General features: G+C 38.1%; 2 protein-coding genes across 9 annotated transcripts in view; one reads left to right on the plus strand and one right to left on the minus strand.

Moving 5' to 3' along the window:
* Nucleotides 1-17,815, plus strand: part of Nachralpha4 (nicotinic acetylcholine receptor alpha4) — a 237,813-nt gene that overhangs the window by 99,970 nt on the left and 120,028 nt on the right. The gene's annotated exons all lie outside the window — the stretch shown is intronic.
* Nucleotides 6,290-9,597, minus strand: LOC143214368 (uncharacterized). The gene is made up of 2 exons (XM_076435334.1): nucleotides 9,116-9,597; nucleotides 6,290-7,172 (listed from the first exon to the last, which is right to left on the minus strand). Exons 1-2 carry the CDS (start codon nucleotides 9,448-9,450, stop codon nucleotides 6,953-6,955), a joined length of 555 nt encoding a protein of 184 aa, XP_076291449.1. The 5' UTR covers nucleotides 9,451-9,597; the 3' UTR covers nucleotides 6,290-6,952.

The following is a 17,815-nucleotide window of genomic DNA, read 5'->3' on the forward strand; positions in this document are numbered from 1 at the left end:
TAAATGTTTCGATAAATTCGATATACGTGGAGTCAGGATTAAATGTTACCTATATTGGAACAATTACTAATTACTAAATGCTGCATGAATAAACGTTGTTTTCCCTTCGTTCAATTAAGACTAAAGTTAGTTCATTTATTTTTATTTGTAACAACATTCGTATAGATTAATAATATTTAATCATTCCGAATTTTTCCAATCCTTAATAGAGTTTTGCTCGTTCGATTTAACTTTCATAAATCGAAAGAGTGCCCTGAAGGGATGATTTAGATATTTCCGGAATTTTATTCTGATATAATCATACACAGTTATAACAGTCATTGAGAGTCATTGTACAGATTATCGCATCGAGCTGCTCGTATCGATCATTATTTTCTCATTAACCCGATATTTATGTAGGTCGAGAACATCTCCATTATGCAGTTATCACCCCTATCTGTGCACTGCCATCTGGGAAATACGGATATCGTACACAGGTTGATTCGCCTAATCTAACCTCGAATTACTTATAAAATATTGGCTGTCCATATATGGTTTCCATGAAACTTTTTCAATTAATCATTTTATATCGAAGATACTTCAAAACACTGCTTAAAATTTTCATGAATAAAGGACATACATAATCCTCAAAAAGAGCTAATGAAATAATAATTAAGAAATTATCTTACACGTTACATTATACATTATCTTAACAATGATTTACATTCAGGTATAAAAATATCCATTGAACCTACAAAGTGCAACAGTATAGAATATTATAGAAAATTTTGCTTATTGACATAAGGGTTAAATCTATCATAAAAGCAACGCTATTTATCTTATAAATGTTCTATTATAAGAATTCTCAGGATCGAGGTTGTACTGTACTAATCTTGAACAGAGTCGCCAGATTAAGATTTGTCCCTCTACTTTACCCCTTACCCGACGCTAGTCCCCACGCTTTCGCTACAACCCAGTCACGTGACGCGTCCCGTCTTTGTTGGGCATTGTTGACAATGTCACGTGACTAATCTGGTATCCACCATAAATACTATCCGAAGGAAAACGGAACATGTAAGATGAAAATAAAATTGTGGGGAACTTGTATCCCCACTCTACCTTCCCCTTCCCCGACGCTATTCCCCACGCTTCCGCTACAACCCAGTCACGTGACGCGTCCTGCCTTTGTTGGGCATTGTTGACAATGTCACGTGACTCTCTCTCTAGTCTGGTATCCACCATAAATACTATCCAGAGGAAAACGGAACATGTAAGATGAAGATAAAATTGTGGGGAACTTGTATCCCCACTCTACCTTCCCCTTCCCCGACGCTATTCCCCACGCTTCCGCTACAACCCAGCCACGTGACGCGTCCTGTCTTTGTTGAGCATTGTTGACAATGTCACGTGACTCTAGTCTGGTATCCACCATAAATACTATCCGAAGGAAACCCCCACTACAGTAATTCTTCAATCAAAGTCCCAACATCCGCGTGTTTTGAACGGACTTCAGTAGCGTAGAGAGGCTATTTTTTTATGACTGCGTCTACCGCGCCGACCGCGCTGAGACTTCAATCGACGAGCCGAACAGAGAGAAGGACAGACTGAAATATGATCGCGTGACCGAAGCGTCTCGCCGTTGCCGGCACAGTTTAAAGGCCCGTGCATCATCACCAAAGTTGTATCTTCTTTATTTTCCCATTATTTTTTAATGGAACTTTCACCAACATATTCGTTGCATTTTTCTAATGCAAAATGGTACCAAACACGATATAATTTCAACTGTATTTAGTGGTTTAATCGACGATGAAAGTATCGAACGCAACGAAGAAGAACGTATAGGAAAGAAAGAGACGCGGACAGTCGACGTCGCCGGCACGGGATGATTTTGACACAGATTTCGTCGGTTTAGCCCTGTCGTGCATGTGTCACACTGTCACGTAACTAATCCGCTACTGGTAGAGAGAGAGAGGGTACCTTCTTCCCCTCGATTCGAGTCAATTCCCCTCATCTGGCGACTCTGGTCTGTTAGCCACGTGACACTTCTTGCGCGTACGAAAGATTGTCAACCCAGTAAATGAATCTGCAGCGATAACTATGCGTAATAACGATTGAAACAAGATGCAATAATAATATTGACGATGAGCAAGTTCGAGAAGCGATTCGAGATCAATTTGTCTGAATCAACCTGCACGACCTTCGCATAATAGCTTTAAATTCGTATGATTTAACTGGGCAAATATTTGCAGCAAATATCGGGGGAAAAAAAACACCGAGGAGGCGAAAATAAATTCAGATTCAAACTGAGCGCAGCCCTTGTTTCAGCTTTCATAAATTTCTTCCACCCTCCGCACATATTTGCGTAACTTTTGGCCCATTCGCCGACGAAAACCAGCGAGAGCCAATAAAAAGTCATCCCTGGCTCCTGTTCAGTGAAGGCTGGCTGTTGATGTAGTCACCGGATAGATTATTATTCATATCGCATGAAACATGGGCGCTGCGGCGAATGTTCGTGTGAATGATTCTTGACGAACGAGTTGAGGTTACGGGTGAAATGAATTTTCACGGTCGATCGCGAATATTATGATTTTTCCTTCGAATGGCAACTTCCGACGTCACGACTGAAAACACGAAACGTCAACGTCGACATTGCAGAGAAACTCTGTTAATACCGAGAGATTACGGTGAACAGCTGTCCTCTTTAATCATGAATTTGTTCACATGTGCTCGGGCCATTAGCGAACGATTATTGAAGTCTGGAATCCTGTACCACACGGATCTGTAAGTTATGTGGGTTCTTATTTCGATCTAGCTTCGTACAATTTCAAATTATTTGTATCTATGTACAGTACCTTTTCCGAATTATTGGTGAAATTGTCTAATACTTGAACCATGTTTTTATTCTGCAATCACGCAGAATTAGAACGAAATAGTTCATGTAAATCGTGTTCGGTTTGACAAATACAAATTAATACCATCCAAACAAATAAAAATAAGTCGAAAAAGAACGAATAACATTTTTCCGTTTGTTGCCTCGTTCCCGAGAAAACCGATGCTATTGATAGGAATTGTCCTACGAGTCTGATCATGATCAATCAATTCTACAGTTGGAACTTCACCTGCGGAAACCGGAAACTTGTAACTTTTTTCTCATGTGGTTCTGTAGGCTTCGGCGAAAAACTGCCGAAAATTCAAGTTTCAATTTTAGGAATCTACTGGTTCGAAAATTACACGTGTTTAAAGTTCAGCGGTTGTCGCAGTTTTTTATAGGTGGCGCCATGTTGGTACGTAGCGTGTCGCGCGTCGTCTCACGAGCGTGACGGCTAGGTGGCGCCACGTATGCTCCCTGCGAACCTGAAGGATCTTTAAAATCGATTTTCTTGAAAACAATGCATTAAACGAAAAAATGTTATTCCTCTTTTTCGACTTATTTCTGCATGTAGAATCATCCCCTGCCCCGGTTGAGCCACTCTTCCGGCCCCACCCTGTACACAGAGAAATCCAAAAATGATATGTTAAATGTCTACGTAGGAAAAGAACACATTGGCAAAAAAGCTCGGACACGTGTCTGCTTATTTTGTCTCTAGAATCACAACAAGAAGTTTCATTAGAATCGGCGACCCCACAGATGTGACCTGCCCTTGATACTGTTACAGCTAATGTGTGATCAAATTATTTACCGTCTGGACGGTCATCAATTTTTTCGGTACAATATGTAAGAATAAAGTTTCATCTTCTTGGTATCATATTTCTCCCTCCTGCGATCGAGGAACAGCCACCCGGTTGCTCCACTTAAACCCCTCTGGCAACAGATTCCCCCGTCTCTCTGCTAACTTGATTTCTCGCGGTTCCATTAGTCTCCTTCTTGCTTTTCTTTTTTGCTTCCGACGTTTTCGTTCCTTATTTCTGACTTCCCCTCTATTTGTCTCTGTTCTGCTCACTGGAGCGTGGCTCGTTTATCCAGTTTTCCTCATTCCCCCCCTCCCCTAGATCCCTGCGACTTGTTCGTTGCTCTCAAAGACAGCGATTTATTGCGCTCTATCGATTGATATCGATTTAAGAAACGAATGGGAAGGAGGAAAGTGAAATCGACGTCCGGAACGACCGTTATAAGCTTGGACTTACCCGATGATAGAAAGGAGAAAGAAAGATGGCGCCGCGGACGTTAAGAATTCCGTAGAAATATTCGGAATTTCACCACCGGATTAAAAATACCGAGGGAAATCAACTTTGTTCGTACATAAGTAGACAGCGGATATTAATGCATTTGTAACAAAAAAATTGAGTGTAGTTGTACTTTAGAACATTAGAATAATTTAAAAATACTATTATTTTCAACCTATCAAACATATTAACAAACAAAACAAGTTTCTATTTCGCTCCAGTTTGTTGAAATTCAGGTAGCTAATTTTTATTTCGCATAAAAATCCGCATATTTAGATTATCAACGTGGCGCTCAAAGTGCTGACACTAGGTCACTGATAACAAATAATTAGCAACGAGAAATGTTCAATTAGCCTGTGTGTATTACGCTTAAGTCCATTCTTGGTAAGAAGACACATATTATTCACTTAATAATTGTTATTATTTTAATAGGAATTGTAAAAATACGTATATTTTTAATTTCATTGAAACACTCAGACTCTGAAATATCTCCATTTAAACTTAAATGGACTTAGGCCACTTTCAAAATAAACGGCTCATATTATAATACTCGTTAATAAACTGTAAACAGACATTATTAAAAATTATTGATATTTAGTACAAAATGCCTACTTCCAGTTTATAATTAAGTAAATTGTTTGAAATTTCGTTGATTGAAGTGCAAAGTGAGAAATTGTTAGAATTTCGTGCGAGCCTTGTTGTATATTGAAATATCTGGAATACCTTAGTCTGTGGATAATATTATTAACAAAATTCTCGGTGCCTACAGTGCAAAGGTATCACTCTGTATGCTATGCCAGAGTCATTCGTGACGCGTCGCGGTAGTGATGGAAATAATCTCAAGCGACCGTCAATATGTACAGTTTTATATTCTAATAAAAGAAGACGCAGTTTATTTCGATATAAGGAGTTTTTATAATTTTCCTCTTACGTTAGGCTAAAGTGAAGCTCGTTTCTCATCGTAGTTGCAATTCACACCGCAGTATTAGGGACATTACTAGTGATTTTTCTGCCGCAGTAATGAGCTCCTCCTTCACTTTAATGTACGTAATACTGAGGGCTTAATTCCTTTATTGAAAAGGCAAGAGAAGTTTCTTTTTACATTTTTATTGTATCGAAGTAGGTGTCTAAATAGTGATAAAAATCTAAGCGGTCAAAATTTTGCCCCCCCCCCCCAAAGAAGTTTCAAGAAAACTCTCATTAATTTATAAACAAAAAAGAAAAGTAATAAAAAATTCCATAGAGTGCCACTCAGAGGCGATAAATTTAACATGTTGTTCTTAGATTTGTTCGATTATTTTACGAAGGGGTTTTTTTTAACCTTTTCGGTCATTTCCAAAATCTCTTTAAGTTAAGATATTTTAAGACCTCGGGGCGCTTTGCTATCCGGGGCCCTTACGTGGCCGCTTTATCTGCTTACGCGCTTAATCCGCCCCTGAATAAAACGGAGTTTTTGTTTGCTATGCACGCGAGAAAGAATGAAGATTCTCTATCCAAATCAATGTTCCGTTAAATGAAATGGCGGCTTGAAAAGCATCCGTAAAGGTTGTTTGTATTATACACGGGAGACACGGCGAGGCTATATCGCTGAACAGAGCGTCTATCAGGGATGCTCCAAACGCGCCCTAAGCCCCCGTGTCATGTATTAACGTAATATAATGCGCCGCCATAACGTTACCCTGCGCACAAACGCAAGATTGCTGCTACGATCGCTGCCACTAAGTTTTAGAACAGATTATAAACTTTAATCTACATAATTTTTTCGAGATGGAATGGAAATGAGACTTTGTAATCTCTCCAAGTTTACGATGTTGCTATGCGCTCGCATAGATGCACACGATACGCGACGTTGCCACGAGTATACAGGGTGCCTTTGAACTGTGGCGCTACGAGCCTGAGAGGAATGAGTCCACGTGGTACAAAGTAGAATTCATTATTTGATGTTTTTAATTGTCACAAGTGGGATTTTATGCACTTACGAGAAAAATGCGTGGGTGGAACAGAAAAGTATGAATGTGAGTATAGTCATATCATAATTAGACGATTGCATAAGTGCATGCCCGATTTGAAAATAAAATTGAATGGCTAAATTTTAAAGAATACAACTGTATTAATCAATTATATATATATATATATATATATATATATATATATATATATATATATATATATATATAGTCACCATTCTTTCCTAATTGTAGCAAATTTAACCATTTTTTAATTTTAATTTAACCAATCTTTAACATTCATCCGTCGAATTTTATTTTCGAATCGGGCACACGCGCGCGAAGTTGTGCAATCATCTGATATTTTGAAATAATTAATACATTAATTTCTGTGTACCTTCTATTTTTATGCAATCGAGAACATTTCTCTTCTACATAAAATACAAAGCTAAAATAAGAATACACTTTTTCTTTTGAATTCGTTGCTTTCCATACTGTACCAATAGCTTTGAGACACCCTGTACAATATGTCTCGTTGTGGAGTGGGTCCTGAGGTGATTTGAAATAGCTTTTTCCTTTGCGAAAATCTGCGCGGGTTTGTTAAGGAGTTATTAATGAAAAACCATGTTTTTTTTTCACATGCTTGATCATTTTTCTGTTAAACTCTATTTTCCCTAGACTCACACAAACAGTATTGTACGTTAAATTTGAAACACCATATATTTTTACCACATTGTTGCAACAAATACAGTGTTCTTATTCCCGTTTTTGCGGTTGTAATTGATACGTGTAAGAAGTATTTACCATTTCGGAGATATTAGTTGTTTCAATTATGTTGCTTATTGGATTTCTGCGATTTCTTGCTAAAACAATGTCCGCGACGCTTTGAACGCGCAAGGAAAGATTACGGTGAAGCTTTTGTTAATATTCAAGCCACCTTCAGGTTCATTGCCGTCGTTTCGTCGATTTTCGACGCAAGACGTCGACCTGTAGGATTTGCTGTACATTTCGCTGTCACTGTACCCATTTAAAGACATGCGTGTCCACCAAGTGCCTCGAACATCGCTGTCGACGATGAGTGACCTGCACGAAACAAGACATTTATTTCGAAACTAAATTTTTACTGAATTTCTATATTATTCTCTTAATTTTGTCGAAGTATTTTTGTTTCATTCCAATTCATAATTCTTAAATTGTATGAAAAAGAATGCTATATTCTGGAAGAAATATTGTAACGTGATCGGATTTCTTTTTGTAATGAATTTAATTTCATTTTCTGTGGAAACCGCTGAGTGGTTTTCATTTGAAAACTGTAATTCGTAGCTCGTAATTTACTTTTGTTCGAACATCGCGTAACAGTTCCATTTTATTTAATTCACAGAATGTGGAATTAATTCTCCGAGCGAGACAATCGCGTTGCACGGTACACATTGACACAGGCAAACAAGAAATGCCTGGTCCTGTGGATAACTCATGGACATGAAAATCACAGTGTATGTGTGTGTGTGTGTGTGTCGTGTGTGGCTGATTCTATAGAACAAATTGTACAGTCGAATAAGGGGGTCAAAAGTCCCCTTAAATCAAATTGGACTTGCAATGGACCATTCGATAATTTACTGAAAGAAAATACATTTTATGCCAAGCTTTTCAACAAGCTTTAACTTGACCATATGAATGCCAGAGAAAAATTGAATCGGAATATAAATGGAAAAATTGAAAAGCTTTAAGTATATATTTACAATTCTTTCAATTAATTCAAGTCTATCTGCACTGAATTTGCAACGGAGTTATAATTTTTCACTGAAAGTGTCAAGGTGCACTGAATTTTTAAATGAAAGTCTAGCTGCACTGAATTTTTAAATGAAACACTAGTTACATAGAATTCCCATTACTTTTATGAAGCATTTATATTTGCAGTTCGCAAACATACATACGTTTAACAATACTGTGACTGCAGTCATTTGATTACCTACTGTAATTGCAATATTTTTTGTGACTCTCAAAATTAAAGTCAAATGTGACATTCATTTCCACTATACATATTGCATACAAAGTAGATTTCACATCATTGCAACTGAAAAGAGATATTTACATGTCTACTTTTAAACCGACCTACTCCTGGGTCCTCCACCAAACTCCTGTGGAGCGACTGGAGCGTAGGAGGAGGTTAGCGACATTAGCAGTGTATAGGATACCGTATCCTCCCAGTCACACGAGGCAGAGTACGGTAGGGGCAATATGAAATACATACATAGTAGATGGTAGTGGGGGAACCGGTACACTGGCAGTAAAATTGTTATATGTATAGAAGATTTCTAAGCTCCGTTTTGGAGCATCGCATTAATTGCAGATCCCATCAAAAGGCCAGATAAAGTGTTAAAAATCACATTCGAGGAGTACAATATGAAATCGTTGATGGTGGGGGAACCGGTATACTAGTAGTGGGGGGATCGGTACGTGGATAATGGATAAAAGGAGATTTTTCAGTTTCGTTTTGATGCATCACATTATTTGCAGATCCCATCAAAAGGCTAGATAAAGTGTTAAAAAATCAAATTCAGGGAGCACAATGTGAAATAGTTGATAGTGAGGGAACCGGTATACTAGTAGTGGGGGGATCGGTACGTGGATAATGGATAAAAGGAGATTTTTCCACTTCGTTTATGATGCATCACATTAATTGCAGATCCCATCAAAAAGCTAGATAAAGTGTTAAAAAATCAAATTCAGGGAGCACAATATGAAATAGTTGGTAGTGGGGAACCGGTATACTAGTAGTGGGGGGATCGATATATGGATAATGGATAAAGGGATATTTTACCGCTTCGTTTATGATGAGCAGAAGATGAGCCTTTATGAAAAGGCTAGACAAAGTGTTAAAACAATCGATCAAATCGAAAATTAAAAGGCGATGTTTAAGCTTCGTTTTGCAGTATCACATTAATTGAATATCTAATTGATGGAAAGCAAAAGTTCGTATGAATTCTATTTGAAGTGGAAGCATTTGAAAGTGTAGTGGAATGTACCTGGATCTTGGCAGCGATCGAGCGACTTTGGCATTGCTCGAGTTAGGTCTTTCCAGCGTTAAACCGTCTGTATTATTCTCTAGTGGAGTCTTCGTAGCGCATGGACAAGCCGGACGCTTGGTTCTCCATGGGCCGAGTTCCTCGATCGAGTGAATCGTATTCTGGAATGCCTGCAGGGATTTGACGAACCTGGACCTTATTCTGTTGAGGTCAGCAGAGCAGATTGCCTCGAGGTCGTAAATTTTCCTCTTGTACGAGCCTAGGGCTCGCGTTGAAAGACGATGTTCGAACGAGTTCAGCTCGTCTTGTAGATCGTCGATGGTCCTTTGATACATCCGTGTCCCAAGGCATGCTAGATAGCTTGTCTTCGACGTGTCCTGATGAACGTTTCGATACGGATTACAGGACGACCGCCGACTAACGAGCTACCAACTTACTCCCGTTGAACACGCCGACTGGTACAATTTCACAGGGTTACATGGATTCCGTGTATGCTTGCCTGAGCAGTAGTTCTGCCTCCTGTGATCTAACGACAATTGTTTCATTGAGTTTTCCGCGCACAGGAAACTGCTCATTGTGCTTGACCGTATAATTTCGCACCGGCGACTTTGATTCCCGTTAAACCCACGTGTAAATGCACGACGATTAAACGAAAGGATACTCGCAGAACAATGAAATGGTGAGAAAGTGCTACTAGATACATATCCTTGTTAATTATACTATTACTATGGATTGATGCAATTTTGAATCTGATATTATATTATAATTTTCCATTATTGCTATTAACTATTTGACAATGATCTATTTGACTATTCAATCTTTATAGAATTGATACTTATTTTATAAAGTTCGTTAAATCAATTGGTTGGAATAGAATTTTTATTACCATATGTATGCTTTTAAGAACAGGAGCAAAGTTGCCTCTAATTTAGGGGATCACATAAATTAAATAAATAAGTATCAGGGATATAAAAAATAACTGAGATGGAAGTTTTACAACATGTTCAGGACATATCATGATAATAATTGTTTCACCCTACGATTGCCTTGATGCGAAGACTATACTTTAAATTGCACGTTCTTACAGGTGCACTTTGAACCATTATTAAACTTTTCAAACAATAGTATACTAGGCAAACCAGAATTTTAGGTTAAAATGCTATTTTCTGTTTTTAGTGATTTATAATTTTGTAGATCGTTGATCCAACGACTTTTTCTGTTAGACGTATCTTATGCAAGTAATATGTATTCGCTAAGACTCGAGGAATGGATAATGAGATGGAGTAAAATTATGTAACCTGTTAATATCTATTGTAATTACATGGTAACTTCACAAACTTTTGCAGTAACGTCATTTGAATTTCCTGATGAAGATTTAATCTCTCATCCTTCAGATCCTTTTTAAGGTTCCGAAGTACAGAACGGAGCTTTTCAAATCGTGAAATCAAAGATTCATCGAATTCGAGGTTATTCGACATTACACGATCGATGCTGTCCATTTTCCGTTATATTTTACGCGGGGGGTGTACAAATTCATCGAATTTATTAAAAATATGAAAGCATTTTGATGGGATCTACTATTGGATTCGTTTCATGTTGCTACTTGAAATGTTATTGAACCCCTTCATTACGTACCCGACACGTTTGAAAGTATTATGCCGGATACATATGTTTGTAAATACATCGTATTCGTGAAATTATACAAGCCAAATATTAATTTCGCGTCGCGATCGAAAGCACAATTTCAGGAACTTACTGTTACTGAATATAATCCAGACTTGAGCATTATCCAAACAGATTTTTTGGAAAATAATGGTCAAGATAATAAATTATTTTATTTGGTTACATGTTATTTGAAAAGTTTAAATTCAAATTCAACTTTAACCCTTATTTGGTACCTGGGTACCCACTTTCAAATTCTGTTTATAACTCCTTTAGTATTTCTGTTAACAAAGAGTAAACTAATTGTGGATTTTTATGTTATTGGACGGTCACAGAATGATTTACACTCGGGTATAAAAATATCCAGTGAAACTATGCAATGCAACAGCATTGAACATGAATTATATGTAGCTTAGTGTCAGAATAAGCACACTACGAACTAAATGTTGGTGATGATATATACATATAAATAAATATACGAATATAATTGTTAAAAAATGTTACAAAATATACTTTTTGTATATGTATTGATTTCACGAAATTATTTAAGATCGTACAGAGTACACAACAAAGGATCATTATTAAAGAGTTAAGGTGCGGACCTACCAGCAAAAGAGTGTATTGATAAACAGTTTTAAACGTTCGAACTTTCTCGATTTATTTCGAATATCCCGCCGCGCGCCGTTCCGTAGTTTTCACAGCAACTAAAATTCCCGACGAACTCATTTCGAATTCAGTCGATTATGTAGCGCCCAACTTCTCGTAAAACTTTTCGCGAACCCGACTAGGAAGTTCTCGAGGCATCGATTGGTGGCTAATTACGCCATCGAAAATTCCCTCGCGATAATTAGAGCCCGAACAATCGTTGTTTAACAGGTGGTAGGCATGTTATCCCAGAAACTGGAAAAAGGAACTGGCGATATTCTTGCAATTTCCGTAGACTGATCCCGATCATCAATCAAAGCTCGTTGACAAATTCGTGGCTGACAGGAGAGGTTATCGAACCCGTGACTTAGAAAAATTATGAAACTTTGCACACAAGTAGAGTAAGTTGCAACACATATGCATAATTTTTTCTTGCCACTTTGAGAAAATTCCAAAGTCTTCGTGAAATATCTCAAGAACAACAAATGATATTAAAAAAAGGATAAAATAAATTTTTAAAAAACGGACTAAAAAGTATAAAATAATTTTTCCTAGTCCCATACAGGTTCCTAACTTCATATAGATTCCTAACCCCATACAGATAGTCCTGCAAATTTGTGATCGTGAATTTTTAATAGCAATGAAAATACTTGTAAGATTTAAAACGAAAAACGTGGCACGGGAACGCGACACGTAAGTACTACCGAGCGTCGCGCGGGGAGGTGTAACGGTTAAATTTAATAGTTTACATCTCCTAATAGTTTACAACGCATAGGCTTTTTTAAAATGTTTTTGAAAATATTGCATTGTCATCCAGTTCTGAGCTGTGTTTAAAATTTCAAGTCTTTAGCTCATCGGGAAGTTAGTTTAAAATCAATTGTAAAATTTGTACCGAACAGACAAACAGACACAAGAAAGCGACCTAATAAAAACGTGGTAAAAAAGTTGAAACGAAAGTTGCACGGTATTATTGTCTCTACCAGGCTGCGTGAAAGAGAATTTTTTAAATGTATTTCATAACTCTATCTTCGCCTTCTACGACGCTATTCCTCCACGCTTCCGCCATGGCCCGGTCACGTGACGCGTCTCGTCTCTGTCGTGCATATGTCACAACGTCACGTGACTAATTCCGGTACTGGCAAATGGCGGTGCCGTTTGCCGAACGTACAAATAGCCAACATCTGCAAACGTTGTAACTGTCGTTGAAATTGTCGAAGTGACTTACGTCGTAGACTCAGTCGTACGATAAATCGTATCGTCTGCAGGCCGTTTTATCAAGGAGCCAGTTCCTGACAGTGGGAGACGCTTAATCGACCACGGGAAGCTCGAAAACGGCCCGCCGAGAAATAAAAAGGACAACGGCGAAAGTGGAGCGTGGAACGATAGCTCGCGAGTCATTTTCATCTCGCTAATGCATGCAAGGAGGTTCCAGAGGTGTTCGTCTTCTGTGGAGGCGGTGACGACAGCGATGACGGTGACGATGAAAAGAAAAACTGGACTTTAATTAAACCGACCGCAATTCCTCGTTTCATTTTTAATCCGCCTACACCTTTCACATTTCGCGATTTCTTATTTATAATTGAGTAGATGTTCTTGATTTTTAATGAAGTGAAACACGCTCCATCTACCTTGTCTATTATCTCTTTGCTTTCTCTGTGTTAAAAATTTGGGAGATGTGACAGACTAATATATAAATATAATATAAGAAGAACATAAATCTCATATGAATCTGTATATTTTAAGATTCGTTCACATGCTGAACAGAAAACATGGATGACAAATGTATTCGACGAATATTCGAATTTGGTTAACCAGATTGCGAAGTTGCATACGACAAACATTTGATCGCTTCTTTTTCCGGTGTGCGATGATTTTAGAAACAATCTCTGTAAGATAAATGTTTTCCGAACTTCATCTCATTACGAAGTTTCACGGGAACTCCAACATAACACTTCGCCCTACCTTCTTATTACATTCCGCGTTTTAAAACTCAGGGATAGTTTGCGAATCAGTAGTAGCAGTGGCGAGATGAAGAATGCAGAGAACCAGGTTTATACAGGGTGAGCTAAAACGATATATGACGAGCTGTTTCATCAGAGTCCTAACAGATGTTGATTTAGCATTCTTCAATTTTATGGAGTTCTTTAATCCTTGAAACTACAATTCTCTTTACACCTAAAAAGAAACTTTTTCCCCACTGTCGCTTCACGACTCCCACCACCAATGTACTGGTTTCCACACTAGAGTAAATGTACCTATTACTGCGGGTGTACATTTTACTACGGTATTTATTCCCAATGAGATTAAAATACGTAAAAATCAATATTTTGCCCTGAATAAGCTTGTACAATTCAATGAGGATGTGTATTCTCGTTGGCGAGGCAAACAAAATTGTCAATCACTCTCATATTTTTACGATCTCCGGATTTGAAATAACATTCTTCATAAAAGGTCAAAATAAGACTATTTTTCATTCATTTTTCACATGATTCTACATTTTTTTATATTGGTTTAAATTGCACACAGGGGAAAGTTTTATTACTATTTAGACACCTACTTCGATGCAATAAATATACGTACAAACAGAAAAAAACTTCTTTTGCCTTTTTAATAAAGGAATTAAGCCCACAGCATTACGTACATTAAAGTGAAGGAGGAGCTCATTGCTGCGGCAAAAAAATCACTAGGGATGTCCCTGATACTGCGGTGTGAATTGCAACTACGATCAGAAACGAGCTTCACTTCAGCCTAACGTTTCAGAGGGGGAACTATACCCTCGGATTGTAACTAGAAAGGAACTAGAATCTTACTAGATTTTTGGTCGAAACATGGGTTTGCGCGAATCGATTTTTTGTTCTTATTTGAGCATATTTTAGGCTGGGTGAGGACTCATTCTGTAGAGGAAGGTTAAATATAGCGCGCTCTTCTCATGATTTAACGAGATTATGTTTATATCTAATAATATGAGCGCCGAAAGTAAAGACACCTTAGATAGGTTCTGTCTCAAAGAGACTTTTTTGACTGATATGATGAGAAGAGCGCCTCGTGATGAACCTTCCTCTATCAAATGAACCTTATGCAGCTCCAACCTTCATGGTTCCCCCTTAAACATTTGAATTTAACGCCAACTTCACAACGCTAACTTCACATTGGTGAGTGTCACTACAGTCGCCACAAGTTCCCCCTTATTCGAAACATGTATAAGTAGGTAGAATACGATTCTAAATAGAGAGTATTATGGATGAACTAGAGAGTAGTTTAGTGGACCCAGGAGGAGGGAGAGGAGCCGCATGTTGCCCTGATTTATAATCGCGTAAAAAATGTGATTTATTTATGCGCTTGTGTTTTATTTTCACATCGTGCAGGAACTTTTCTAATCATCTAATATTTCATCCGAGCAGACTCTCTATATTTCCAACGGTATAAATTCCTCTGACTTTTTTATCCGCAGAATCAAAAGTTTCAGTGCCATTTCAACTGGTACGTTATAGCGGGATACCATACAAGTCGCAATGGCAAGAACATTCCCGCGAACGAATAAATAGAATCGAATGGAAAAATTTCTTTCATTTGATCGATTCGTTGTGCTGACGGACGAGAAGTTCGATATAATTCAACGAAACTCGGGAATTGATAAGGCTAGCTGGAATAGCTTTTAATTAAGATCATCTTCCCGCTGTATTGTCCTTTTATTTCTCATTTCCACGGACTTAAAGACGGGAGGCGCGCTCACACCGGGAACGGTATAAGGATTTGCTTCTTTTCTTTTTTTTTTTTGTCCAAGTGCTTCCTGAATCCTGAAGGAGAGGCAACTTCTGCGAGAACTCTCTTAGACGCTTAACTTTAGCTTAATCTTCCGCAGTTAATTCGAATTCTACGAAGATCCTCTTACCTCGGATCATCGAGTTTGCCGTCAAGGCGTTCGATCGCTGTACATTTTTCCCCGTGTTTATAGTACGAATATTCCTTCATAACATTATTGAAAACGTTCGATAAATGAAGGTTTATAGTCTCATGGTTTTAATCATTCCCGACATACAGTCTTTGTGTCTGCTTCACTGATACACGGGGTGAGTCTGGTACACTGGCAGTGGGAGTTGTACGGCCCTGACGTACTAAAATGTTTAAATTGTAGGAAAACTAATTGGATTTAGGAACATTAACTGTAAACCTATCACTGCCGTCGAATGGCCGGTCTTACATTTTTAATTTTATAATTATTGAAATTATGACGTTGCTTACAATGGAAAATGATTCGATAAATTTCTTTATCCAAGCACACGTTGCAATAACAATTGCACGAAATCTAAATAAATAGAGTCATTTGTCATTTTTATCAGCTGAAACGTTCTAATCGCATTCAGTGCTCGCTAGTTTTAGTGTTAATAATATTCTTTTCCTCAAATTCAAGTTATTCAAGCTTTTATCTTTGGCTTCTATTTCTGCAGTTAATGTAGACAATTTTGCATAAACATCTGCAGCCTATATGTACGACGCAGCAGTGAATGTTGAATAAATGGATATCCTCCTCTTCAAGTTTGAAGCCGGATTATTTTATATTTGTATATTTTCAACTTCTGAAAATATCGATTAACGAAATAATAATATTTGTCGCGAATAGTGCAGTGACGCGCCTATGCAATTTCAGACGGTTTACGTAGCCGTCCGAAATAACCAACTCTAATCACTGTGTCGAGATTAATGGTAATGTGGAAACGTTAGACTAGCCAAACGTCATCCTTTGACTCGCCGCCATCGCATCAATGAGGGCTAATGGCAATTTGCATTATTCGCGCCGAGCGAATTGATTAAACTTCCTCAAAGTAAAAACTTCTCCACTCGAGTTTTAATACTATGTTACTGTTAATGTTCTGCATATTTAAGAGCTTGTTAATGTGAAATTGTCTGATAACGCGAAACTAAACTTCGCGCGAATAATTTCGGCGAATTTTCCATTATCGACACGGAAGTTCAATAACAGTGAAATCAGAATGGTAAATGATAAAACGCATTCGTGCATTTTGGTTTAATTACATTTATTACCACAAAAAGGTACATCACAACCACTATTTAAAGCGAAATCACAAAAGTATGTTAGCTCTAACTATCTTTGTATTACAACATTATTTGAACATTTTTGTACACGACAAATCTGTATTTGTGTTTAAATATTTCACGTTTATTTCACCCCAGATAAATGGTTAGCACTAAACCTACCGAGCCTTAAAAGTAACTAGTACATAGCCTATTGGGTCAAAAAAAAAAAGATTGACCAGTGAAATTTGAAGGAAATTTAATGCTCTTTCTCCAAAAATGAAAAACAAAAGTTCCGAGGACCCACAGTTTTTGAGTAACAGGCGAAAAGCCAAAACAAGGTAATAAAAATCGTGGTTTCTTCCTTCTCCCCAAGTTGGCACAGGGTCCTCGAGGTCGAAAACTGAGATTCGACACCCCAGAGTACCCCTAAATGACGTGTCAAAATTTCATTAAGTTCGGAATACATACTTTTCAGGTAGACGCCTTTTTCTCGACCTGCCGACTGGACTAAAGTCGCATGGTGCGATATTAAAAAAGTGATCGTCCTTCTAAAAGTGTTCGGATATCACCGTGCTTCACTGTACATAAAATGAGATATTTATATATATATATATATTATATACATATATATATACATATCTGTAACAGTAATGGATGCACGAAGATCCGCAATCTGGTTATTGGAGGTAACAAGATGCACGCTCGAAATTGTGTCACCAATATGTAGCTGATGTTGCAGTCACTGTGTTAACGATATCGAAGACGTCCAGTAACATATTATCTGTCAGATCGCATTTCAATCTGGAGGCGAGTATCCAGGCCACTTGGCTCTTAATCGATATATAAGCGTTCCAGAATGACCTTTAAGCGGTCGGCTGAGCTTGTGTGTGCATTTTCGTATGCAGTCGGGGATGCGTGAAGGTGTTATCTTGCATTTCGTACGTGCGCCTGGCACCGGCACGTACCGTCAATCCGGGGCAACGGATTCTCGGAATAGTCACGAGGGGTTGCTCTTCCATCCTTGTCCATCTCTCGGCATAATAATGCTGCCCACTGCCGCCATCGACCTATCTGACAATCCACGGATTTATGAAGGATCGGGATTCAAACGTGTTAATTACGCTTCGTACGAGCTGTCCTGAAAAATCATCGATTCACACTTTAACCCTACTGATCTCAAACGTGTACCCATGCGGGACTTTCAGCTGGACACTTTTCACGATCTTTGTAAGAAACTGTCGTAAAGGTTGGGACACGTTTTGTTTTCTAGCTATAAAATTTTATAGGATGAGAATTACGCAAAACAATCTACACCGTTCGGTAGGTACACTAACGAGCATAACTGATTTAAATCAG

Source organism: Lasioglossum baleicum, chromosome 12 (genome assembly GCF_051020765.1).
Source record: "Lasioglossum baleicum chromosome 12, iyLasBale1, whole genome shotgun sequence".
NCBI classification, from domain to species: Eukaryota; Metazoa; Arthropoda; class Insecta; order Hymenoptera; family Halictidae; genus Lasioglossum; species Lasioglossum baleicum.